General features: G+C 46.4%; 2 protein-coding genes across 9 annotated transcripts in view; one reads left to right on the plus strand and one right to left on the minus strand.

Moving 5' to 3' along the window:
- Positions 1–5,337: 5,337 nt before the first annotated feature.
- FAHD1 (fumarylacetoacetate hydrolase domain containing 1) lies at positions 5,338–7,024 on the minus strand. The gene has a single exon (XM_081090532.1). It carries the CDS (start codon positions 6,767–6,769, stop codon positions 6,104–6,106), a length of 666 nt encoding a protein of 221 aa, XP_080946658.1. The 5' UTR covers positions 6,770–7,024; the 3' UTR covers positions 5,338–6,103.
- Positions 7,025–7,123: 99 nt separating this feature from the next.
- HAGH (hydroxyacylglutathione hydrolase) overlaps positions 7,124–27,336 on the plus strand; it is a 35,683-nt gene continuing 15,470 nt past the window's right edge. For 2 of the 8 annotated variants that reach the window (XM_081089333.1, XM_081089335.1), the window contains exons 1-7: positions 7,124–7,297; positions 9,884–10,063; positions 10,584–10,648; positions 12,951–13,068; positions 14,207–14,315; positions 17,173–17,276; positions 17,612–17,713. In XM_081089333.1, coding sequence (XP_080945459.1) covers positions 10,007–10,063; positions 10,584–10,648; positions 12,951–13,068; positions 14,207–14,315; positions 17,173–17,276; positions 17,612–17,713 — 555 coding nt within the window. In that variant the 5' untranslated portion in view covers positions 7,124–7,297; positions 9,884–10,006. Of the gene's footprint in view, positions 7,302–7,524; positions 7,677–9,883; positions 10,064–10,583; positions 10,649–12,950; positions 13,069–14,206; positions 14,316–17,172; positions 17,277–17,611; positions 17,714–27,336 lie in introns of those variants that run through there. The other 6 variants (XM_081089329.1, XM_081089328.1, XM_081089331.1 and 3 more) reach the window with 6 other exon arrangements.

Genomic DNA, 27,336 nt, shown 5'->3' on the forward strand with positions numbered 1-27,336 from the left:
TCTTGAAGTAGGTGCATATGCAGCAACGAGTGTTCTGCAACCATAGAGCCCTAGCAGGGTGGCAGAGGGCTCTGACTGACCTCCTCAGTGCTACTTTGGAGCCTTCTCAGTGTGACATTTAACTAGTAGGAAACCCCATGCCCATCACTGGAATAACACCCAATAGCTTATTCCTTGGGATAAGTTTATAGACATTAATAGCTAACCTTATTAAGTGCTTTTTATGTGACTGGTATTGTAATAAGCCATTTACTTATAGTGTCTGGTTTATCCAAGTACTGCTAGTTTGCCCATTTCACAGGTGGGATATGAAGGCCCAGCTAGAGGAGTTAGAATTGGAGGTGGCTTCATGGGCAAGCTCTGTGGCTGCAGGCTCAAACCCATTTGCTGCTCCCAGGATCGTCTCCAGCTTTGAGCTTCTTTCTTTGCAGTTCCCCTTTTGTAAATAATGACAATAATACCAACTTCTCTTGGCAACTGTGAAGACTAAGTTAATATAGGTACAGTGCTTAGATTCCTGCACTTAGTGCACTGTCAATAATTATCAGCTATTGTAAATGTGGACCTATAGCAATTTCATTGGCACTCATATTTGGCTATTAATACTTTTGTTTATGAATTCTATTCTTTTATAATTTGAATTTTTCTAGTACATTATTACACTTATAATTACTTTCTCTTTAAAATATATGGTTTTAGCATATTTGAATTAATTGTATTGAAAAGAAATATAAAACTTACCTGAAGCCAAAGATACTACACCAACATTTATACCACAAATAGTCTTGTTAAAAAAAAGTGGGCCTGCCGAAACCGGTTTGGCTCAGTGGATAGAGCGTCGGCCTGCGGACTGAGGGGTCCCAGGTTCGATTCCGTTCAAGGGCATATACCTGGGTTGTGGGCATATCCCCAGTAGGAGATGTGCAGGAGGCAGCTCATCGATGTTTCTCTCTCACTGATGTTTCTAACTCTCTATCTCTCTCTCTTCCTCTCTGTAAAAAATCAATAAAATATATTTAAAAAAAAAAAGAAAAAAAAAGTGGGCCCAGCTGGTATGGCTCAGGGGTTGAGCATCGACCTATGAAACAGAAGGTCACAGTTCTATTCCAGGTCAGGGCATATGCCCAGGTTGTGGGCTCGATCTCCAGTGTGGGACTTGCAGGAGGCAACCGACCAATGATTCTCTCTCATCATTGATGTTTCTATCTCTCTCTCCCTCTCCCTTCCTCTCTGAAATCAATATAAATATATATAAAGTGGGTACAAACATGAAAAGGTGTCAGCTTCACTTTTCGAAAGTGGACATACAGAAGGCCAAGAGACATATAAAAAAATGCTCAAAGTCACTAATCATCTGAGAGATGCAAATCAAAACGATAATGAGGTACCATCTCACACCTGTCAGAATGGCTATCATCAACAAATCAACAAAAGACAAGTGCTGGCGAGGATGTGGAGAAAAAGGAACCCTCGTGCACTGCTGGTGGGAATGCAGACTTGGTGCAGCCACTGTGGAAAATAGTATGGAGTTTCCTCAAAAAGTTAAAAATGGAACTTCCATTTGACCCAGTAATCCCACTTCTAGGAATATATCCCAAGAAATCAGAAACACCAATCAGAAAGAATATATGCACTCCTATGGTCATAGCACAATTTACAATAGCTAAGATTTGGAAACAGCCTAAGTGCCCATCAGCAGATGAGTGGATTAAAAAACTGTTGTACGTCTACACAATGGAATACTACTCTGATGAAAAAAAAAGAACTTTTACCATTTACCAAGTATGGATGGACCTGGAGAGCATTATGCTAAGTGAAATAAGCCAGTCGGAGAAAGATTAAAAAAAAAAAATTTTTATTGCCCTGGCCGGTTTGGCTCAGTGGATAGAGCGTCCGCCTATGGACTGAAGGGTCCCGGGTTTGATTCTGGCCAAGGGCACATGCCTGGGCTGCGGGCTTGATCCTTAGTGGGGGGCATGCAGGAGGCAGCCGATCAATGATTCTCTCTCATCATTGATGTTTCTATCTCTCTATCCCTCTCTCTTCCTCTCTGAAATCAATAAAAATATATTAAAAAAATTTTTTTTATTGATTTGAGAGAGACGATTTATTGTTCCACTCATTATGCATTCATTGGGTGATCTTGTATGTGCCTTGATTGGGGATCAAACCCACAGCCTTAGCATATTGGGAGGATGCTCTAACCAACTGAGCTACCTGGCCAGGGCCTAACAGGTATTTTTTTCTTTTTTTTTAATCCTCACTTGAGGATATGTTTTTATCAATTTTTGAGAGAGAGAGAGAGAGAGAGAGAGAGCGAGCATGCGCAGGGATTGAACCCACAACCTAGGTATGTGCCTTGAGTGGGAATCAAACCCACAACCTTTTGGTTTATGAGACTACGTTCCAACTGAGCCACCCAGAGCCAGCGCCTAAAAGGAATTCTTAAAAACTCTTGTCAAGTACAGATTACTACAGTCAAACCTCCTTTCTCCAACACTTCCCAAGTGTTTCCCGTGGCAAACAATTCAGTTCTCCAAGCTATTCACAGAAATACTAGTGGTGTCTCTGTCTAACCAAACTGACAACCCTTTCATGCTGATACTTCAGCATGACAAAAAGCTTCTCAGGCAACAAACAAAGGAGAAAATGCTTTTGTTGGCAAAATCGATTAGCTCAATTTTAAAACAAAGAGGCTATCAAGAATGCTAGTGTTACTAAGGGTTCAAAAGAAACAACGATCACAGGCAGTTGAAGAGTAGAAAAACAGTTGATTTGAATAAATGGAAAGCAGTTAGCCAGCTTGGAGGCAGTGATATATGAACAAGCAAAGATCCTACATGCTGACCTGAAAGACACTCCTGGAACGAGTGCTGAAGGTGATTCATTTAAGGCTAGTAGCGGGTAGTTCAGCAAATTTAAGAAAAGTGTTTATTTATAGATTAAACAGCACATTAGAAATGTACTGTATATAAGAAAGGTTAAAACAAAGAATCATGCTGAGGTCTGGAATGGATTATTCAATTTACATTATTTCTAATGAGGAAAAACCGATTGTTTTCAAACAAATTGCTTCTCAAACAGCCTTCCAGATGAATTAAGTTAGAGAACTGAGATACACAAACACACACACACACAGGGTGGGGCAAAGTAGGTTTAGTTGTTTGTATGGGAAATAATACAATAATAATAAAACAAAAATAGTTTTGTGTACTCACAACTGTAAGCCTACTTTTGCCCACCCCATGTATGTGTGTGTGTATACATATATACTAATATATATGTATACACACAACCACACACACACACACACACACACACAAACACACATCCTATATAATAAAAGGCTAACATGCCCCTTGACTGGGAGCTCGACCAGGGGGCGGGGTCAGCTGGCCAACTTCTGACGTCCCCTCTCCCTGGCCAGTGGCCAATATACCCTGATTGGGTGGGCCAGACCCTACCTGTGCACAAATTCGTGCACAGGGCCTCTGGTATACATATATATAGTTTGTTATATTAGACTTTCAACTTTTTATTAGGTTTAAATTTATGCAAAATAAAAGTTAGGGGGAAAATGTACCTTCTAGGTCAGGGGTCCTCAAACTATGGCCCGTGGGCCACATGCAAATACAAATATTGTATTTGTTCCCATTTTTTTTACTTCAAAATAAGATATGTGCAGTGTGCATAGGAATTTGTTCATATTTTTTTTTAAAACTATAGTCCAGCCCTCCATGGTCTGAGGGACAGTGAACTGGCCCCCTGTTTAAAAAGTTTGAGGACCCCTGTTCTAGGTGCTAGGATTATTGTATTTTATCAATATCAGAATTTGTAGGAATTGGTGAGTCTCTCAGTTTTTGATTCTTGCAACCAAGGACTTTGTATGTGACACCCACAATGCTGTTGTCAGCTGTTTGTGACAAAGCTAATGAACCATTGTGATGAACAATGACCTCAGGGGCAGCGTACATTTTCTGGGTGCTGGCTTATGCCACCCAAGGGAGCTATATGTGAACATGGCTCCAGCTCATATCTTTGGTTTGCTTTCAAGTCTGAATTTGATAGAACTGTCTCAGCTGAACCTTGTATCTGCTACCTGGACCAATACACTTTCAATATGAGCACACCCTTGATTCAACTCTTTTCCTTATGGGAACCTAGCCAAAGGAAATAATAAATGTGCTGATTCTGCTAGCAAATAATTAGAAACAATCTCAATGATTAAAAATGAAGGACTAACTTCAGAATCTTATGCAGTCACTGAAAATAGTACTGCAGAAATGTGCAGACTAACATGGATAGTCACAATATATGGTGAAAAAAACTAGGTTATAAAATTGTGCGGTATGAACAAATAATAAACATTACATCTAGATTTAGAAAACTGTACACCAAATACTTAACTTTGGCTATCTCTGAGCAGATGAAATTTTGAGTATTTGGGGTTTTTTTCATAACCATATTTTCTAACTCTTCTGTAATAAACACGTATTGCTTAAGCAATTAAAAAAAGAAACTTGATAAAAAGATAGCATAATATTTAATAAATCCACTTATGGTGGGAATGCAGACTGGTGCAGCCACTGTGGAAAATAGTATGGAGTAAATTATACTCCATAGTAAATAATAATTTAAATGTGGGGGTTGCATAATACCTGAACATTTGAATCTTTTTGTATATCTATTTAAAAGATGCATCCTGCATTCGTTCAGGTTCAGGTCTTGGGATATCTGGGTTACATCTGGGCCTGTCACTCAGCTGAGTGACTGTAGAGACAGGCTAGCTTAACCTCTAACTCTATATTTTCATCCCTGTATAACAGGGACGGTAGTAATACCAACATCACAGCTTTGTTGAGGGGTAAATAAAACATAGACAACTCTTGGCACACAGTATCTAGCAATACTAAGGCTCAATGTTAACTATTATTAAATTAGGTGTGCGAAGCTTTCAAGGGCCAGCAGGTATCTTCTGTTTACACTATAGTAGGAGGCTCTGCCTGAGCCTAAAATGCCTCCACCAGCAGTCTGATAGCTATGCTGTGCATCTTGCCTACCCTTTTTTTGAAGAAGTGTGCAGGTTAAAGCAAAAGTAGCACCTAGGCCACTTAACTTCCCTGAAGCCTGCTTATTTCTGGTCAGGAGGTAGAGATGCTGATGAACTGTTAATAAAGCACAGTCTCACCAGGCCAAAGGTCAGTGTGATCAAGGTCTGAAGTCCTTTAAAAAGAAAGCATCCCTCCTAGCCACTATTAGGGGAAAGATTTTTAGTCCACACAACACCCAGCATATTTATTTAAAAACAGTAGTTTCAAAATTATCTTTTTTAAAAAATATATTTTTATTTTAGAGAGGGAGAGGGATAGAAACATTGTTAAGTTGCCTTCTGCACGCCCCTACTGGAGATCCAGTGGGCAATCTGAGCGACAATCACTGAGCTACATCAGCCAGGCTCAAAATTCTCTCTTAAACTCAGAATCTATGAGCCAGGGTACAAACGAGTGAGGTTGTCATTCATTAACTTCTTAAATAAAATTTTAAATTAAAATATGTGGAGTAGTGTTTTTCCACATTTCATAAGAATCACATGGAGTGCTGGAGATTAATTCTGTTAATACAGTGGGCCCAGTATGGGCCAGTAATTTGGAAATATTTTTTTTACAAATACCTTCAGATGATTACCATGATCAAGGAAATGTGGGAAACATTCATTTGAAACATGCTTTTCAACTCCTTTTGCATATTTTAATTATTGAACTACTGATCCCAGAATGACTCACTGAAAAGTCTTTTCCAGTCCAGTTTTAGGAAAGTCTTCTGAACATTTCATGCCTCACGGGAGACATCACAAATACTTCCTTCTGTTTGTTTCCTAGAAGACAGACAGGCATTCCTTTCTCCTTTCCATTTCTGATCGGCTGTTCTAGAGCATGTTTTTCTCGGAGTTCCTATCTTCCCTGAGTTGAGACACAGCAACCCAATCAAATCATCTTTAAAATTTGATTTATTTTTAAAGGAGTCACTTTTAATAACCTTTGCTTGCTTCAGTCCAACTCCCTTCTCTTCTGAAACTTAAGAAATTAGGATGCTTTGTATAGACTCAATAGTCTGGCTTTTCCACCTTAAATCTCATACTGACGACCCCGTGTATGCCCGCTTGGATCTCATCGTTAACTTTAACAGGGCCAACTCCCTTCGGCGTCCCGGTCAAGATAATATCTCCTTCTTCCAAGGCCATTATCTTAGAAACGTAGCTGATGATGTAGGGGATGGTAAAGATCATGGAAGACGTCTCACCCTCCTGCCGTAGTTCTCCATTGACCTTGAGCCAGAGCTTCAGGTTGTGAGGGTCAGGGACCTTCTCTTTGGGCACAAACGCGCTGACGGGGCAGGAGGTGGTGAAGCTCTTGGCCAGGGTCCAGGGTAGCCCCTTCTTCTTGCATTCATCCTGCACGTCCCTGGCGGTCATGTCCAGGCACAGGGCATAGCCGGCCACGTAGTCCATGGCCTCGGCCTCCGGGACGGCGCGGCCTCGCTTGCCCATCACCACGCCCAGCTCGAGCTCGTGGTGCAGGTTGCGGCTGTAGGCGGGCATGAGGATGGGCGAGCCCTCGGGGGCATAGGCGGTGGACGGCTTCAGGAAGAGCACGGGCTCGCTAAGCACCGCGCTCCCCATCTCCTTGGCGTGGTCCGCGTAGTTCCGGCCCACGCACACGATATTCTTACCCCACTCCCAGAAGCGGGACAGCGGCCTGGAAACCGCCATGGCTCCAGCTAGGCGCCCCTAGAGTCACGTGGATTCGGCCAGGACGGGTCCCCTGACGCCTACGGCTACCCCGAGGGGACGAACTGTCTCCACGCGCAATCCCGTCCGCGACCGCCCCTTCGGCTTTGTGCTCCGCTGAAGTCGCGGAGCTCGGCCTCGGGTGAACCGCTGTCCAGTGGCCGCCTCTGGAGCGCTGGCCTGGTCTCCGGAAAGAACGGAGGCGCTAACGTCGCTTTTTAGCGGCAGCCGCTTCCTTGATTCTCGCCCGCGGGGAGTGGGCACGGTTTGGACGCGAGCGCTGATTGGCCGTGAGGCGGGCAGGACTGGGAATCGAGCTCTGATTGGTCGGCAAGTGGGGTGGGGGCTCGAGTCAGGCACTGATTGGCCGCGACTCGCGGACGCCGGCTGTGCTGCCCGCCCACGCCTCGCACTGCCGCCCGCTCTCCGCCCCGGTCATGGTGCTGAGCCGGCTGCTCGGCCGCTGCAGTCTCACCGCACTGGGAGCCGCTTGTGTCCGCCGCGGCCTGGGTAGGTGGGTCCGGGCCGGCTGGGCCGGGGCAGGGCTGACAGCGGCAGGGGCCGGGGGCGGGGACAAGTCAGGCCCGAGGGTCCTGGCGAGTGTCATCGCCGGGAACGGCAGTTAGGCCACCTGCGCTCCCGAGGCGTCCCAGAGGCGCCGGCGGCCCGCAGCCGGGCGTTGGGCGTGGACGCAGCCCGCTGGCCCGCGCCGGTGCGGCGGGCGACGCCTGACGCCTGACGCTGTTCTTTATTGACAGAGGACTTTAACCCTCGCTGACGGCGCAGGCCAGTTGGGTTCGAAAGCTGCACAGCAGTTGGGTCAGGCGGTGAGAGGGCAGAAGACAGAGCGGGTCGCTGACCCGCTGAGGGTGCTGAAGGCTGGTGCTAGGTAAGGAGCCGTGCTCCCGGCGCACGGGCCGGCCCCCCCGCGGTCAGCCGGCAGCCCTCAGTTCCTTGGCGCTGGGCGGTGCGGGGGCTTCCCTCATATTTCCGTCCCCCCACCCCACAAATCCCGTATCTCTAATGCCCGAGGGTGATGTGACTGCCGAGAGCCCCAGAAAATGTTATGTTCTAAGTCAATCACCTGAGTTTGGGTTGTCAAGTGGAACCCGAGGCACGGAATCTAAAGTGACAACACAGGGGAGAGCCCTGGAGCAACGCCTGGTCCCGTGGGCGGTGGGACCCTGGCCCTCCCTCGCTGTGTTTCCATCGGTGCCTCTGAAATGAGAGGCATTGCGCACCCTGGCCTCCAAGGGCCTGCTCTTCCAGCTGTCAGATCAGATGCTAACCTCTTGCTTTGTCGGAATAGTTTGGCCTTTATTTTGAAATCTCCTTTTCCTTATTTCCTGATATTTTACCTGGCTGATTAGCAGTAGGGGCGGTCTCTGGGACCTGGTTAGCAGTCACCTAACTGACAGGAGGGCATTACCTAGGCCCGTGGTCGGCCAACTGCGGCTCGAGAGCCACATGTGGCTCTTTGGCCCCTTGTGTGTGGCTCTTCCTAAGCCTTAGGAGTACCCTAATTAAGTTAATAACGATGTACCTACCTATATAGTTTAAGTTTAAAAAATTTGGCTCCCAAAAGAAATTTCAATCGTTGTACTGTTGATATTTGGCTCTGTTGACTGTTGTTTGCCCTTTAGGAAAACGCATCACAGTGTCAAGGCTGAGGGTTTGTGTCAAGGGTTGGGCAGCTGTTGAAAGTGGGACTGTAGGGAATTGCCAGGAGTTGATGCCATGCGGAAGGACGGGTCTCATTCAAAAGAAATCAAGCCGAAACCGGTTTGGCTCAGTGGATGGAGCGTCGGCCCGCGGACTGAGGGGTCCCGGGTTCGATTCTGGTCGGGGGCATGTGCCTGGGTTGTGGGCACTTCCCCAGTGGGGGATGTGCAGGAGGCAGCTGATCGATGTTTCTAGCTCTCTGTCTCTCTCCCTTCCTCTCTGTAAAAAAAAATCAATAAAATATATTTAAAAACAACAACAACAACAACAACAAAAGAAATCTAACAAAACATGTCTCAGGACTTGGCCCAGACCATAGGCTGCAGGTCCATACACTCTGGTTACACAAAGGTCACAGTTGCAAACCACTTCTCAGGCTGTGGTGGCCTAGGTTATATAATTTTTGGTAAAGGAATGAGGTTTCTGGTGGTGACTGGACCAGATGAATTCTTTGCTTAGAGATAATAGCATCTTCCCCAGGTTCCCTAGCACAAATTGTAAATAACGGTCTCTTCTTTACCTGGGCAGAGTGGATAATGTTCTCTGGGAAATACAAAAATGGGGCCCCCCATTGGGGAGAATGCTTCCAGACTCATGGAGTTTTGTTTCTGTCCTTCTGCCCGCCTCCCACCCGCACCCGCAATACACACACTGCCTTGTGTAGTATAGTCGTCAGGCTCAGATAACACTGGGTCTCAGATAGCTGGTGGAACATCACAAACTTGATCATACAAAAATGTTTGTTCTGCTCTGCATGAGGAGAAGGGTCTGGCAAATGCCCAGCTAGTTGTCAAAGGAAAGAGGGCATCGGATATCTGTGTGCGATCATTAAAGCGACAGTTCAGGCAGTTTCCCTGGCCATGGCAGAAAAGGCTGAATCTGTTTTCGATGGCCCCTGGAGACATGGCCTGTCTGTTAGTCAGTCAGTGCTCCCTGCTTTCTGGATCACTTTGGGGAGAGGCCCTATCCCAGCACATACCCCAGAATTTCATGGCTGCCTTCTCTCGCCCTCTGTTAAACAGTTTTAATCCCTTTTATGCTAAGGCTTAAGGGCCTCCATGAATTTTTAGATTGAATAATAGGAGTTTCGTTGTTGAAAATATTCAGATCATAAATCTGAAAGAGCTGATTTCCATGAATATGAATTGTTTTCTAGATTTTCTTACTGATGTGGTTAAATGCGAATATTCTCTTCTCTTTCAAAGGAATTTAGAAAACCCTGCAGGGTGAGCCTCTGCTTGGATGCTCACTGCATGTGGCTCTGGGATGTCACATCCCAGGACGCCCCTATTGCTGCGTCATTGAGGCTTGATTTGAAGTCTCTGCCTGATGTGGCCTCACGAGAACACTGACCAAAACTGCATTCTTCTTCAGGTCTGGCCCAGCTGGGACTCCTCCATCACACAGATCTGAGGAAGAGCTTGACCGTGGAACAGGACGCCATGAAGGTTGAGTTATTGCCTGCCCTGACCGACAACTACATGTACCTGATCATCGATGATGACACCAAGGAGGCCGCCATTGTGGACCCAGTGCAGCCCCAGAAGGTGGGAGGTGTGTCCCCGGCAAACAGTTCTTCATCCTCTGATGGGTGTGATAACCTCCGTGTTCTTGCACTTGGCTGAAGCTAACTAGAAATTAATCTATTTCTTTTTTTACAAACAATTTAACTAGTGCCCAGCCACTGTTATTGGGGCAAAGGGCCAATGAAAGGGGTGGGGTGACCAGACGCTTTGCTGTGGAAAGATAAGGCCTTGTGTCTGTTAAGTCCTTGGGCAGAGAGGTAGGAGCTGTACTTGGTATTGTCTACTCTTCCTTGAGGCTTTGTGCCCTTGACCAGAGGGGCTTGGAGAGGTCTTGGGGGGGGGGGGTGCTGAATTGCCAAGTGCATCAAGAGAGAGAAAGGCCACTGTCACCCTGCTCTACCGAAGTTAGGCCGAGTTGGCAGGGTCCGGATGGAGCCCGGCCATTCCTGGCACACCCTGAGTTCCGGTGGGCACCCCACCTTGCGGGCTGGTGAGCCAGCGCTTGTAGTGTGACGGTGGCCTCTGTCCTGCTTCACGTTTGGTCACAGGTTGTAGAAATGGCAAAAAAGCACGGCGTGAAGCTGACTACAGTGCTCACCACCCACCACCATTGGTAAGTGCTCCACTCCAGAGGCTGAGCTTCTTCCAGGCCAGCAGAGCTGATTAGGCCTATGGCTCCCTGCCAGGCACACCCTGAGGGTGGGGTTGGGTGGGGTTCTCACAGGCTCTCTGGGCCCTCCCGCAGCTGGCAGTCTGAGTCATTGTGCCCCCCAGCTGTGACCACTGTGCAGCTGAGGGCCCGCCTGCAGTGGGATTCTGAGGAGGCTTCGGGGTCAGCCTCTGTGCTGCCGCCCCATCCCCTTGGTCTTCAGGCCCCAGCCCAGGGCTGGGCACACTGTTTGACTGGAGGGCCACAGTGGGTTCTTACACTGGACCGGAGGCCGGAACAAAAGCATGGATGGAGTGTTTGTGTGAACTAATATAAATTCAAAGTAAACATCATTACATAAAAGGGTACGGTCTTCTTTTTCAATAGTTTTATTCATTTCAAACGGGCCGGATCCGGCCCGCGGGCCGTAGTTTGCCCACGGCTGCCCTAGCCCCTTGGCCCTTGATGGGGTCTGGTAACTTGGGGGTTCTGTGGGGAGATGCTTGTGCTGTGGATCCTTCTGCCATGAGACGACCTCCAGCAGTGCCTTTGAAAGATGTTGGCCTCGGTGTTAGGCAAAAACTAGACTAGACATCAGTGTTTTTAAAACCAACAGCCATATTTGGAGAGGTTGTGTGTGGTTTTTTTAATTTTTTTTTTAAATATATTTTATTGATTTTTTACAGAGAAGAAGGGAGAAGGATAGAGAGTTAGAAATATCAATGAGAGAAATCGATCAGCTGCCTCCTGCACGCCCCTTACGGGGGATGTGCCTGCAACCAAGGTACATGCCCTTGACCGGAATCGAACCCGGGACCCTTCAGTCCGCAGGCTGACGCTCTATCCATTGAGCCAAACCGGTTCGGCGGTTTTTTAATTTTTATATTTAAAGGCTAAACGATGAAAAAGCACCTGTGTTTGGGTTTAGGATTAGAGCTGTATGTCCAAGGTCCTTCTTTGGGATTTTTGAAACTTTTGAGGTTCTTCAAAGCTAAAAAAAAATAATAATGTGTATTTGGCTCTGATTCCCCACCCTCAAATAACTGCTAGAGTGCAGCTAACACCTTTGAATGAATCTGTCCTCGTAGCATTGCTATTATTTCGCCTGTAGGAGCTCTGCTTCACCAGCCTCTTCTCCCAGAAATAAAATGAGGCCTTTCAGTGGGAGTGGTATGCATGTGGTTTGGCCAGTTTGTTCAGTGGTGGAAATGTCTGGCTTGATATATCTAAGTTGCTGCGTCTCTGGGACATCAGGTGCTAATTACAGACAGAGTCTACAGCCCTGTCCTTGGCCTGAGCTACTTGATGCAGCCACTCTTGCTTTTGGGAAGTCTGCCTGTGCTGTGCTTTGGGCCTCTCGGGCCTCCATGTGGCTGCAGGAAGCACTCCTGTTCCTCAGCTCTGCACAGTTTGCTTCTCCCTCCCGCACTAAGTCATCCCCACTTCAGGTGTCGCTTTTCTGGAGGATTTTCTCAGCACCTTATGTTTATGCCAGAACATAAAACCTGAACCGGGCCCCAAACTGAGCTCCAGGGTGTGGCCCCTGCCTCCTCCCACTTATCGGTGGGGGTGAGCGGGCTAAGGGGTTGGCCCTGACCAGCGTGTAACAGTCCTTTGAGGGAAGAGGGGCAAAGGGCCGGCCTCCTTTATCCTGGCCCTGCTGTTTCTGGGCCCATCAGAAGAGTCCACAGTTGAATGTGTAGTGACCAGAAAGCCCTGGCCTTGTCCTGGGACGGCTGCTCTTCAAGTGTGTTCAGGGTCCGGCTGAGCTAGCACTGGTGTAACTGACCTGCTTTTTTTAAAAAATATATATATATTTTATTGATTTTTCACAGAGAGGAAGGGAGAGAGATAGAGAGCCAGAAACATCGATGGGAGAGAAACATCGATCAGCCGCCTCCTGCACATCTCCCACTGGGGACTGCCCACAACCCAGGTACATGCCCCTGACCGGAGTCGAACCCGGGACCCCTCAGTCCGCAGGCCGACGCTCCATCCACTGAGCCAAACCGGCCTCGGCAACTGACCTGCTTTTTGAAGTGCTGTGGCAGAGGCACGGAAATGCCTGGCATGGGAATGGGGTGCCTGAGGACGTTCTTTTCAGTGGAGCCAAATGACAGACAAGAAGCCAGTTTCCTGTGTTGGAAGATGCATTTCTACTTCTGAGAAGCATAACTAGGAAAATAAAAATTCTGTTTGGGCAGGGTTTACAAGCAAGCAAACCTCCTCCATATCAGCAGTAGCCCTAGGTCTTTTCCGCTTCCAGGGACCATGCTGGCGGGAATGAGAAGCTTGTCAAGATGGAGCCTGGACTGAAGGTGTACGGGGGCGATGACCGGATTGGGGCCCTGACTCACAAGGTCACACACCTGTCTACACTGCAGGTGAGGAGTGGACCCCAAAGGAAATGGATGTCAGGCCCTAGCCCAGGGGTGGGCAAACTTTTTGACTCGAGGGCCACAATGGGCTCTTAAACTGGACCGGACGGCCGGACGGCCGGAACAAAAGCATGGATGGAGTGTTTGTGTGAACTAATATAAATTCAAAGTAAACATCATTACATAAAAGGGTACGGTCTTTTTTTTTTATTTTTTAGTTTTATTCATTTCAAACGGGCTGGCCAGTGGGCCGTAGTTTGCCCACGGCTGCTCTAGAGCATAGTGTGGGGGGGCGGGGCGGGTACGGTGGGAACACTGCCTCCTACACCTGGCTGTGCCCTTTGTTTCCCCAGGGTCCTAGAGAGGCCCATGAGGGCTTAGCTGTGGAGACAGCCTGACCTGTAGATGGTTGGAGGGCTCTTGGGGCTGCCTGAGCCTGGGCAGTCCCCTCTGCATCTCAGGCAAATCAGTGTGCAGATGGTGACTAGATAAGAGAAGAAGCTGCAGGGTACAGCTTAGAGCTAATGGGAAATTTAAATATGGACGCTACATGGGATCATGTGCTCATGCTGTTGCTAAATGTCTTGGATGTGATGATAGTGAGGTTATGCAGGAGGATGCGCTTTTCTTCATAGATGCAGCTGGAGTTTAGGGGTGATTTGTCAGGATGTGTGTGACTTGAAATGCGTGAGTGTGGGGAGCACATGCCCCAGATGTCCGCATTTGCTGATGCAGGTAAAGGTCATACAGATGTTCATCTTTATTTCAGTTTTTTTGGGTGTGTGTGTGTGTGTGTGTGTGTGTGTGTATGTGAAGAGGTGGGAGGAGGAGGGAGACAGAGAAGAAAAACAATAAAAGGCCAAACACCTAAGACGCAAAACCATCTTTTCTAGCAGATGCCTAGTTCAGTGGCTGATTTTGAGGGAGAAAACAAAAGAAGCCCCTTTGGTTTTGCACGTCAGCAAATACCAGGTCCTAGGGTGGTCCCTGCCCCTGGGAACACACTTGAGGACTGAGTCTCATGGTCACCAGCAAGATCCATGTCTCACTGTGGAAAGCGTGGGGCCTGAGCGAGACCCATGAGACCAGCGGGCCGTGAGCTTGTGAGCCCTAGGAGCACTCGCCAGCGTGTGCTTTGTTTCAGGTGGGGTCTCTCAATGTCAAGTGCCTGTCGACACCGTGTCACACTTCTGGACACATCTGCTACTTTGTGAGCAAACCCGGCAGTTCCGAGCCCTCTGCTGTGTTTACAGGTGAGGGTTCAGGTTTGTGTGCTGGGGGTTGGGTGTTCTTTGCAAAGACCCTCTTGGCACAGGAGTGGAGAAGCAGAGCATTTTCTGCCTGAAACTACACAGGGCTGAGAGGGGGACCACAGTCCTCAGGGCAGAGCCTGGGGCTCAGCTTCAAACACATGGGGGCAGGCAGGCTGGGCGGACACAGGCAGGCAGCCCCTCCTGGTGGGGCTGGTTTTGTGCTTCCCTCTGACCACTGTCTGGTGCCCTGAGGACCAGCCTTTCCTTGAGAGACTGCCTGGTAGAGATGCAGCCTGAGCCACCACTACCTGCAGCAGCTGCCAGGTGGGCAGGGTGGGGAGCCTCAGGCCCACCTCATGTGGGCCTAACTGATGCCCTTCTGAGTGCTCACACTGCCCATCCCTCCGTGGGCTGTGAGCCGAGTACGTTTGGCAAAGTCAGTCGCCAGCCTTGGTCAGGTCTCCTACACAAAGCAATCCTGAGAGCGCCGGCCTGGCAGCCCCGACAAGCTCAGAAGGTAGTGGCTGCAGTCTGGAGGCTGTGCCCTGAGTGAAGTTTGTGAAGCTAATCCCAGCACTGGGCTGAGGAAATGAAAGACTGTTGATGCTGGTTGGGAAACCGGTGGAGCAGAACGGCCATGTGACAACCAGGTTTAAGGTGGCATGAGCCAGTGGCCACAGACGAATGGTAATGGTTGAGAGTGCCCAGTGAAAAGCAGGCCTCTTGGCCCCATGGAGCCCTACTGCCACCCTAATATTTTGGTGAATGTAATAGTTTGTAAGCTCTGTGTCTTCCAGAAATGTAAGCTATAATCATAATATTGTAACTACAGTGAAAGTTTTTTTAAAAAATACAATGTTGAATGCAATATGGGCTCCTGGACTGGATCCTGCCATGGAAAAAGGGCGTTAATGGGAAATGTACATTGAATCGGGGTGGAGTTTTTAGTTAATAACAATGTAGGGATGCAGACTTATAGTTTCGACAAATACACCAGGGAAATGCCAACTGAGTCAGGGGTGCATAAGAGGCCCTGTAGCTTTTCTACAAATCCAATATTATCCACAGATCTCACTTTTTAAAAATATATGCAGCTGTTTTCAGTGTCTTCACTGCAGTGATGGAGGTGTGGGGCTGTGAGTCGGGTTACTAGTCCTTGGGCACATTGTGGCAGCCCCAGGCCTCATGGTGGGCTAAGTCTGACTGTGCTGTGGAATAGGTAGATGGCCCGCATGCCACGTGTGCACTGCCCTGACGTGGTCTCAGCTGTGTGTGTGGTGAGAGCAAAGTGTCCTTACTGAGTGGTGTAGGCCTGAGTTAAGAGGAGTGTGCCCGGTGCCTGGCCTGGCAAACCCTCAGAACATCACACTCCTGTTTCTGCTGGACATCAGTCTGCCCATCTGTCAGGTGGTAAGGAAGTGCCTGCCTCTCAAGGTTGTCAGGATGTGGGGGTGTGGGTGGGCCCCTGGGGACTGCTGTTAGAAGCTGAGTCTCACTTTGGAAGGTGCAAACACAGACCTGAACTGTGTCCTGCACAGGTTGTCACTGTTTTCTGTGTGACAGCAGCTGGCAGGGAGTACATTGTCTTATTGGTGACGTCAATAATAAAAATGTGCAAAGTCCTACGGTGTTCTCAGTGGGGACTAATGGTGTGGGAAATAGGACAGTCCAGCAGGGCCCGAGCTGGCCTGTGTGTGCGGCCAAGGAATCTGCAGCATGCGAACGTGGGCTTATTGGTGGCCCCAGGCCTCGAGCCCAGGTCTGAGTGACCCAGGGCCACACTCCCTCCCCCTAAGAGGTAAGCAGAGGAGGTGACAGCCCATGGAAGAGTGTGGCTTTGGCCCTGCGATGTGGTGGGCAGGACTGGGCACTGACGGGCCAGGGAAGAGGCTTGGCAGGTGCTGATGGAAGAGGAATGTTGCTTGATGTCGTGGGGTCGCAGGCTGTCCTCACCACAGGGGCCTGGAGAACAGATGCCTGTGCTTTCCACTTGGCATGGAACCGAGCCGAGACTCGGGGAGCGAAGCAGCAGTGCAGAGAGACCTGGAGGCGTCTGCTGAAGGGACACTGTCTAAAGAGCGGTGTCAGGTCCTAGCTGGTTTGGCTCAGTGGATAGAGCATCGGCCTGCGGACTGAAGGGTCTGGGTTCAATTCCAGTCAAGGGCGCATGCCTGGGTTGTGGGCTCAATCCCCAGTAGGGGGTGTGTAGGATGCAGTCGATCAATGATTCTCTCATCATTGATGTTTCTCTGTCTCTCTCCCTTTCCCTTCCTCACTGAAATCAATAAAAATATATTTTAAAAAAGACAAAAATAAATGGAGTCAGGAAAGGAGGATCTGTAGGTGGCAGGTTCAAATCTCGAGGGCTCTTGTGGGCTGTGGTCCTTGGTGAGGGTTCCCGATGAGATCATGGAAGGTGTCATAGGATGGCCCTGGCTGCCTGGGAGAAGGGAAGATACAGGCCAAGCCTGGGAAGGGGCTACTGGGCCGGTGGGGACAAGTGCTGGGTGTGGGGGTCTCGGCACTACAGCTAACAGGACTGGGCAGTGAAGCGAGGAGCCAGCATGACCCTAAGGTTTGGGTTTGAGCAGCTGTTGGGAGCTGGTGGTACCGGTGAGCGAGACTTGCATGAGAAGTTTTGGGGTGGGTGGGAGCGGAGAGCTGTGGGTTGTCTTTGGGCTCTGTCGGGTATCTAGGTGGAGGACACATCTGTGCTGGGCCCCAGTCAGCTCAGGGAACAAAGTGGAGCTTAGCCCATGGACAGCAGGTGGTCAGCATTGCCCAGTGGTGGACCATCAGCCTCCCAAGGGGGTGTGTCCTACTGGCGGCCTCACCCTCCATGGCTGTCCTCTTTCAGGTGACACCTTGTTTGTGGCTGGCTGCGGGAAGTTCTTTGAAGGGACAGCGGATGAGATGTACAGAGCCCTGATCGAGGTCCTGGGCCGGCTCCCTCCGGACACAGTAGGCAGAGCCCCTGCCACGTTCCCTGGCTGGGGGTGTGAGGACAGGCCTGCTCCCACTCTGTCCTCTGACCTCCTGTCCTGCACCCCCTCTCGCCCCCTGTGGCTACCCCTGCGTGTGAGGAAGAGTGGGAGGGCCGGGGCATTTCTCTGGGACCGTGGGTTTTCTCTAAACGTAGTTTTTATTGTTGCTTCACATACTCACAAGAAGTGTCTATCCTAAGGCACGCTCCCTGGTGTCACTGGCCCAGCACAGGGCCCTTGAGGCCCATCTCTGAGAGTTTGAGGGGGATTAATGAGTCTCTCCAGAGCCCCTGGGTTTGGCTTTTTCCTCAGAGAGTGTACTGTGGCCACGAATATACCATCAACAACCTCAAGTTCGCTCGCCACGTGGAGCCCAGCAACACCGCCATCCAGGAGAAACTGGCCTGGGCCAAGGTGAGTGGGATATGCTGTGGGCACATCCTGTGTGTCAGTCGCTGTGAAGGGACTTCCTGGGCCTGTGTAGGGCCCGGCTTGCTGGCACTCAAGGCATCATCTCCAGAGCGGGGAGCCAGTGCTCCTCAGGGCCAAGAACAAGTGGGGCCTTAGGCCAGTGGTCGGCAAACTGCGGCTTGCGAGCCACATGCGGCTCTTTGGCCCCTTGAGTGTGGCTCTTTCACAAAATACCGACTTTTGCGCATGGGCCACGAAGTTTCAATCGCACTGTACATGCGGGCTCGCACGTGGTATTTTGTGGAAGAGCCACACTCAAGGGGCCAAAGAGCCACATGTGGCTCGTGAGCCGCAGTTTGCTGACCATGCGCCCACCCAGCTTTGTGCAGGAACCAGGTGGCTTGTCAGGGCCTTTCTGACTCAGTGGGTCTGGGCTGGGTCTGGGCGTCTGTTTCCACAGCAGCCTAAGTGCCAGATCCCCGCCCACTTCCCATGTCCTGGGCAGCTGGTAGGACTGTGTGGCAGCTGTTCGCTCTGGAGGCTGTTTGACTGAAAGGCATTTATTTCAACTATGGCTCCAAACTTGCTCCTTGGCTCAGCCCAGGGGTTGGCTTATGGTCCTGGACTTCTGGGGGATTTGGAAACACAGCTACAGATGTTCTGGGCAGGCAGAGGGTTCCCACTGCCGTCACCGAGGAAACGTACACCCTGGGAAGGGAAGCCTCAGGTATAGGGGAGCTCCCTATTGCTGAGTTCAGTGAGGAAAGCTACCTCACACAGTTTTCTGTTTTGTTTTTTAATAAATAACCTGGTTTTGTTAAGCGTCTTTATCAATTTGGGTGGGGGGTAGGCTTATAATACCTATAAAAATTTAAGTATGCCCTAGCTGGTTTGGCTCAGTGGATAGAACATCGGCCTGCAGACTGAAGGGTCCCGGGTTTGATTCTGGTCAAAGGCACATGCCCGGGTTGCAGGCTTGATCCCCAGTGTGGAGCATGCAGGAGGCAGCTGATCAATGATTCACTCTCATCATTGATGTTTCTGTCTCTCTCTCTTCCTCTCTGAAATCAATAAAAATATATATTTTTAAATTTAAATACTATCTTAAACAGTTGATAAATATCTCATTTTTTTTTTACACTGCACATGTATGAATACTTTTCTTAATATAAAAAACTCATCCTGGCCCTAGCTGGTTTGGCTCAGTGGATAGAGTGCCTGTGGACTGAAGGGTCCTGGGTTTGATTCCGGTCAAGGGCACATGCCCGGTTGTGGGCCCGATCCCCAGTAGGGAGCGTGCAGGAGGCAGCTGATCAATGATTCTTTCTCATTGACGTTTCTCTCTCTCTCCTTTCCTCTCAGAAATCAATAAAGATATATTTTTTAAAAAACAAAAAGCAAAAAATACTCATCCTAGCCCTAGCCGGTTTGGCTCAGTGGATAGAGTGTCAGTCTGCGGACTTAAGGGTCCTGGGTTCAATTTTGATCAAGGACACGTACCTCAGTTGTAAGCTTCTTTCTGGCTCTGGTGGGGGCATGTGGGAGGCAATCAATGTGTCTGTCTCGCATCAAGTGTTTCTCTCTGTCTCTCCCTATCTCTTCCCCTCTCTCTAAAAATCAATGGAAAAAATATCCTTGGGTAAAGATTCAAAATAAATAAATAAAATAAAAAACTTATCCTGTATTTATCCTATACATAATTGCTTTGTGGGTTTCTTTTCACTTAATACTGGGTCTCAGTACTCTTTCCATATCAGTTCATACAGATTGAACTCATTCTTTTCATGGTTATCTGCTTTTTTAAAAGTAAATTTTATTAAGGGTAATTTACATACAATGAAAAGTACCCAAGTGAGCATTGTATAGTTGGATGAATTTTGACAATACATGCATCTGTGTAACCCCCAACACAATCATAATACAAGACGTTTACACTACCCCCAAAAGTTCCCTTGCTCCTTCCCATTCAGTTTCCCAACTACTGGTCTGCTTTGTCACTATGGATTATTCTTTCCTAGACTTTCATATAACTCTGGTGTCTCAGGCTCTTTTCCTCAACATGATGTTTTTAGGATTCATTCTTGTTTTATTTCTAAATAGCATCTCATATGGATATGCTATCGTTTGTTTACCCACTCATCTCTGGATTGACACGTGGGTTGTTTCCAGTGTTTTAGTATTATAAATAAAGTTGCTATGAACGTTTGTGTACAAGTCTTTGTGTGAACACATTTTCTGCTTGTGGGAACATGCCTAAGAGTAAAATTGCTGGGTTGTATGGTAAGTGTATAACTTTTCAGAAACTACCAAACTGTTTTCCATTTGGTTTTACCATTTTGCATTCCCAATAGTAATGCATAAAAGTTGCAGTTGCTCCATATGCTCACAAACGCTTTGTGTTGTTGATATTTTAAATTTTAGCCATTCTAATAGGTGAGTAGTGGTATATCCTTGTGATTTTAAAATTTACATTACTCTGGTGTAAATTGAGTGTCTTTTCATGTGCTTATTGGTCATGTGCTTTATACATCTTTTTGTGTGAAGTATAAGTTCAGATCTTTTGTCCAGTTAAAAAATTGAGTTGTCTTCTTACTGAGTTGTAAGAATTTCTTGTATATTCTGGAAACAAGTCTTTTTCATATATAGATCTCAAATATTTTCCCCCCGTTTGTGGCTTGCCTTTCCATTTTATTTTATATGTGTGTGTTTTGTTTTTTTATTGATTTCAGAGAGAGGAAGGGAGAAGGGGAAAGAGATAGAAACATCAATGATGAGAGAGAATCACTGATTGTCTGCCTTCTGCATGGATGTGCCCTGACCAGGAATCAAACCATGACCACCTAGTTATGGGTCCATGCTCAACCACTGAGCCAAACCAGCCAAGTGCCTTTCCATTTTCTTAACAGTATCTTTTAAAGAATAAAAGTTACCCTAACTGGTTTGGCTCAGTGGATAGAGAGTCGGCCTGCGGACTGAAGGGTCCCAGGTTTGATTCTGGTCAAGGGCACATGCCCGGGTTGTGGGCTTGATCCCCAGTAGGGGGCATGCGGGAGGATTCGCTCTCTCATCATTGATGTTTCTATCTCTCTCTCCCTCTCTCTTCCTCTCTGAAATCAATAAAAAATATATTTAAAGAATGAAAGTTTATACTTTTGGTGAAGCTCAGTTTATTAATTTTTTATGCTTTTTGTGTCCTATCTAAAAAATCTTTGCATACCCCTACATATATTCAGATAAATTTATATTTAAATCAGTGATCCATTTCAAGTTAATGTTTGTTTATGGTGTAAGGTAAGGATAGAAGTTCACTTTTTTGCATATTGATACTCAGTTATACAGTACCATTTGTTGAAAAGACTGTCCTTTCCTCAGTGGATTATCTTGGCATCTTTGCTGAATAAAATGGACCCTGTAGGAATCTACTTCTGGATTCTATTCTGTTCCATTGATCAGACTTATCCTTGTATCAATAATACTGTCTTAATTACTATAGCTTATGGTAAGTCTGAGAATTGGGTAGTATAAGTCCTCTAACTTTATTCTTTTTAAAAATGGGTTTTGGCCCAACTGGTATGGCTCAGTGGTTGAGCATCAACCCATTAACCAAGAGGTCCCAGGTTCAATTCCCAGTCAGGGCATATGCCCAGGTTTCAGTCTTGAGCCCCAGTATAGTAGGCAGCTGATTGATGCCTCTCTCATCGATGTTTCTTTCTTTTTTAATATATATTTTATTGATTTCAGAGAGGGAGGGAGAGAAACATTAATGATGAGAGAGAATCATCGATCAGCTGCCCCCTGCATGCTCCACGCTGGGGACTGAGCCCACAACTTGGGCATGTGCCCTGACCGGAATCGAACCTGGGACCCTTCAGTCCAGAGGCTGACACTCTATCCACTGAGCCACGCTGACCTGGCTGTCATCCATGTTTCTATCTCTATCCCTCTCCCTTCCTCTCTGAAATCAATAAAAATATTTAAAAGTTTTTGAAAAATGGGTTTTGACTCTTTTAAGCCTTTTGCATTTTTGTGTGAATTTAGGATCATCTTTTAATTTCTACAAAAATGTCAGCTTGGTTTTTGATTGGGATTGTGTTGTAACAAAAGATTTAGAGAGAATTGATACCTTAACAATATTGAGTCTTTCCATGAACATGATATAGCTTTCCGTTTATTGAGGTCCTTTAGTTCTTCTCAACAGTATTTTGTAATTTTCTGTGTTAAAGGTCTTCCCATATTGTTAAATGTATCCCTAAGTACTTCATGGTTTTGGATTTTATTGTAAATGATTATTTGTTGATAGTCTTTAGAAATATAGTTGATTTTTGTATTTAGACCTCATATCCTTTGGATTTTGCTAAACTCACTTATTCTAGCATCTCTTCTTTAGACAATTATGTCATCAACTAATAGAGACAGTTTTATTTCTTTCTAATCTATATGCTTTTTATTGTTTTCTTGCCTTATTGCACTGGCTAAGATCTCCAGAACAGTGTTAAACAGAAGTGGTGAGAGTGGACATATTTGGCTTGTTCCTAGTCTTAAGGACAAAGCATTCAGTCTTTCACCATTAAGTACAAAATTAGCTATGGTTTTTTTGTTTGTTTTTTAAAAATATATTTGTATTGATTTGAGAGAGAGTAAGGGAGAGGGATATAGAGATAGAAACATCGATGAGAGAGAAACATTGATCATCTGCCCCCTGCATGCCTCCTACTGGGGATTGAGCCCACAACCCAGGCATATGCCTGACCATTGAACTCCTGGTTCATGGGCTGACGCTCAACCATTGAGCCATACTGGCTGAGCAACTATGGGTTTTTCATAAATCCTCTTTATTAGGCTGATGAAGTTTACTTATATTCCTGGTTTTCTAAGAGTTTCTACCATGAGTTAATGTTTAAGTTTATCATATGGTTTTTCTTCATTTATTACATAGTCAAGTTTTTTTTCTCTCTTTTACTCTGTAACTATGATGAAGTACATAAATTGGTTCCAAATGTAAAACCAATCTTGCTTTCTGGATAAACTTTAGTCATAAATAGCCTATTATTCTTTTCACTAGAGACCCAGTGCACAAAATTCATGCACAGAGGGGGGGGGGTTCTCCCTCAGCCCAGCCTGCACCCTCTCCAATCTCGGACATCCCTCTCACAATCTGGGAATGCTGGCTCCTAACCACTCGCCTGCCTGATTGCCCCTAACCACTCCCCTGCTGGCCTGATTGATGCCTAACTGCTCCCCTGCCGGCATGATCATTCCCCACTGCCCTCCCTTGCCGGCCTGATCGCCTCCAACTGCCCTCCCCTGCCGGCTCCCCTGCGGAGCTGAGGGGACTGGGGAACTCTGGTTGGATGAGGAGGGGCTGAGGGGACTGGGGGACTCTGGCTGAATGAGGCGCAGCACCTGCTGCCCCCAGGTGGGGCTGAGGAGACTGGGCGCTGCCATCTTGTGGCTGTGGGTGCCGCCATCTTGTGAGGGCATGGCAGTCAATTAGCATATTCCCTCTTTATTAGGTAGGATATGTTGCTAGAGTCTATTTTTCTGTGTTCATAAGAGATACCGGTCTGTAGTTTTATTTTCTTAAATTTTTTCTGGTTTTAATAGGGTAATGCTGGCCTCATAAAATGCAAAAGTGCTTTCTCCTCCTAGTTTCTGGTTTTTCTATAATTGTTATTTCTTTCTTTAATGTTTGTTAGAATTCACCAATGAAGCCAGGTGGATATTGAATTCTTTTTGTAGGAAAGATTTTTTGTTCTGAATTAATTTATTTGTGTAGGGCTATTCAATTTTAGTATCTTCTTGAGTTAGTTTTATTGGCAACTTGTCTCTTTCAAGGAATTTGTCATTTCATTAAGGTTTTTAAATTTGTTACAGAGTTTTAATACTGTTCCTTTTTTAATACCAAGTTTATTGAGGTTAACATGTAATAAACTGCATCAGTTTAAAGTGAAGAACTGAGCGATATTTGACAGATGTTTATACCAGTGAAATGTCTACAACTACAATTAAGACATAAAACATTTCCATCACCCCCAGTCTTCCTCATGCCTCTTTTTTACTGCCTGGCTCCGGAGGACTGCTGATTGATTGCATGCCACTAGTTAAACTCATGGCTGGCGGGCTGCATGCCTCAGGTTTGACATGCTTGCACTAGAGGTTAGTTTGCATTTTCTAGTATTTTATATAAATGAAACTATACAGTATGTACTCTTCTTTTTTTCCCCACTAAGTAGAATGATTTTAGGATTCATTCATGTTGCTGCATGTATCAGTCGTTCATTCCTTTTTGTTGCTAAATAGTATTCCATTGTTTGGATATGCCACATTTTGTTGATCCATTCATCTCTTGATAGACATTTGTGTTGTTTCTAGTAATAAAGCTGCTATGAACACTTGTGTATAAGTCTTTGTGTGATATATGTTTTAATTTCTCCTGAGTAAATACCTATGAGTGGAATGGCTGGGTTGTATTAGATATATGTTTGACTTGTAAAAAAACTGCCAAACTATTTTCCTAAGTGTTTGTATTATTTTACATTACTACCAGCAAAGTATGAGAGTTCCAGTTGTTCCACATCCTCACCAACGTTGATATTGTCAGTCTTCTTTAATTTTAATAATTTTAATGGGTATGTAGTGGTGTTTCACTGTGGTTTTAAGTTGCATTTACCAATTACTGGCCATTTTGTGAAGTGTTTGTTCAAATCTTCTTGCCCATTCAAAACATTGGGTTGTTTTCTTATTGAATAACTAGAGGCCCGGTGCATGAAATCTGTGTACAGGGAGTGGGGTGTCCCTCAGCCCGGCCTGCACCCTGTTGCAATCTGGGACCCTTCAGGTAGGGTCCTTAGGCCTGGCTGGCGATCAGGGTCTATCGGGGCTTTTCTTTCCCCAGCTGCTGCCACTATTTGCCATCTGTGTGGCACTGTCCTCCCCTCCCCCACCACTAGTTGCCTCCCTCTGCAGGCAATAGGCATGGGGTGTGATCGCTTGGCTGATCTGGGCCTCCCTTTGTGGGGCAATCGCTGGCCGGCCCCACACACCCGCCACAGTGTCACTGGCCGGTGGCCTGGACCTCCCTCTGAGGGGCGATTGTGGGGTGATGGCCCATCTTGGCTGGCCTGGTGCCAGTGCGTGTCATAGCATGGTCATCCGGATGGTCATTGTACTGTTCAGTCATTCAGTCGATTTGCATATTACACTTTTATTATTACAGATAAGAGGATTTTTAAAAAATGGATACAAGTCCTTTTTCAAATATATGTATGGTGAATAGTTTCTGTGGCTTGCCTTTTATTTTCTCAATAGTGTCTTTTGAAGAGCATTTTAAATTTTGATGAAGTCCAGCATATTAATTTTCTTATGGTTTATACTTTTTTGTTTCCTAAGAAATCTTTGCTTTTCCCAAGGTCAAAAATTTTCTCCTATGTTTCCTTTTGGAAGTTTTATAGTTTTAGCTTTTATTTTGAGATTAGTTTGAGCCCTTCCAACCCATATCTGTTGGCTCTGTGATATCCCTTCTTTCATTTCTGATGTTGGTAATTTGTGTTCTTTTTCTTCATCATTCTTATCAATTTTCTTGATTTTTTAAAAAGAACAACTTTTGCCTTAATTTTCCTTGCTTGGTTTTTCCATTGCACAGATTTCTGCTGTTATCTTTTTAAACTCCTTCCATTTACTTACTACGGATTTACTTCTTTTATAGATTCTTAATACGGAACCTGAGTTCATTGATTTTAGACTTTTCTTTTTTTCTAATATAAGCACTTAAAGCTAAAAACTTACTTTCAGGAACTGCTTTAACATTATCCCATACGTTTTCAAATGTTATATTTTCATTATCTTCAATTTGAAATATTTAAAAAATATCTCTTGTGAGTTCTTCTTTGACACATGGGTTATATCAAACTGTGTTAAACTTTTTTTGCCTTTTAAACATTTTATTATGAGAATTTTCACACATATAAAAACATTCATATACCTAACACCTACTCTCTTCTAACATTATTTTATTGTATGTATTTTACCACTGTCTACCCATCCATCTTACTTTCAAATATACTAATGTGTGAATGCCACTTATATATCATTTTACCAATCTCATTAGAGAGGACATTTAGCGTTTCCAGCGTGCTCTTGCGAACGGTGCTGCAGTGTTTACACGGCATCCTTCCTGCTTCTGTAGGAAAATCGCTGCACATTGACACTCACTTTAACAGATAATCTAAGGGGTTAGGACAGTTTACACTCCCCCAACTATACATGTACGAATCTGTTTTAAAATTATCCTTAGAAGAGTTAACTTGTTTTCTTCCCTCATAGGAAATAGAATAAGATTTCTTAGAAGTGAATACAGGAGCACAGGGAATATTATAAAACCTTCTAAGCTTGTTTTCAGGGACAGGGAAAGAACAGAGATTAGCAGTAAACCTTCATCTTGACCTCCTGCCCCATCCCGACTCAACACACCTCCCATGGTTGAAGGATTACTTCTTTTTTTAAAAAAACAAAACAGCTTTATTGAAGTATAATCAACCAACCACATAATTTCCACTTAGTGTGAACAGTTCGGTGGTTTTCCATATATTCAAGAGTTGTACAATCATCACCACAATAAATGTTAGAGCATTTTCATCACCTCAAAAGGAATGTCATACCTACTAGCAGTCACTATTCCCCTATCTCCTCTCTTCCCGGGCCTTGGCACCACTCACTTCTGTTTCTATAGGCATCAATGGGATCGCGCACTATGGGCTTCTCTCACTTGGCCCAATGTGCGGCATGTTCCGGCTCCGTCCTTTTTATGGCTGCAAAATACCTCGCGGTATGGCTGGCTGTAGTTAGTGTTCCTCTTACATGTCTTTAACCCACTGTGAGCACCTCCCTGTGCAGGCACCGGGCAAAGGGACACGAAGGAAGTCAGGCAGCCTTTGCCCTGGAGGAGCTACAATAGCCCCTAGCGCCGCCCCCCCCCCCCCCACACACACACACTGGTGTAGGGCCCACCCTGACACCTGCTGAGAGGGATGCAAAGGAAGCCCAGGCAGGAGAGAGAGGACTTTTGATGATGGATTACTGCTTGATGCCAGTGATCACAGTGTGGGGGGCGGTAAGATCCAGACTCTCAGGTTTGAGGGCCCCTGAATGGTCAGGAAGCCTGGGCTTGGGTGTCTGCAACTATGGCGTGACCCTCCAGGTTAGCTGGGCAGAGGGCAGGGGTGGCTAGGAGGGTGGAGACCCCGGCTCTCAATCCTGACCTTCTTGTGGAGTTTCTATAGAAGCTAACAGTTGGCCAAACGGCCCAATTTGCATCTTCTCTCTGTCTGCCTTGGTCAGTGTTGATCAGGGGCAAGACCATCCTGACTGGAGGTGACAGGGTGCCTGCCGAGGGCTCTTCCAGGGTGCTTCTCCCTAGGGCAGTGGTTCTCAACCTTCCTAACGCCGCGACCCTTTAATACAGTTCCTCAAGTTGTGGTGACCCAACCATAAAATTATTTTCGTTGCTACTTCATAACTGTAATTTTGTTACTGTTTTGAATCGTAATGTAAATATCTGATATATGTGTTTTCCGATGGTCACGACCCACAGGTTGAAAACCGCTGCCCTAGGGGAAGCCTGAATACCC

Source organism: Myotis nattereri (assembly GCF_964212035.1).
Source record: "Myotis nattereri genome assembly, chromosome: 4".
In the NCBI taxonomy this organism is placed as follows: Eukaryota; Metazoa; Chordata; class Mammalia; order Chiroptera; family Vespertilionidae; genus Myotis; species Myotis nattereri.

Excerpts from the sequence above, each read along its gene's own strand:
- FAHD1 (XM_081090532.1), bottom strand. The coding sequence starts at position 6,769 with ATGGCGGTTTCCAGGCCGCTGTCCCGCTTCTGGGAGTGGGGTAAGAAT.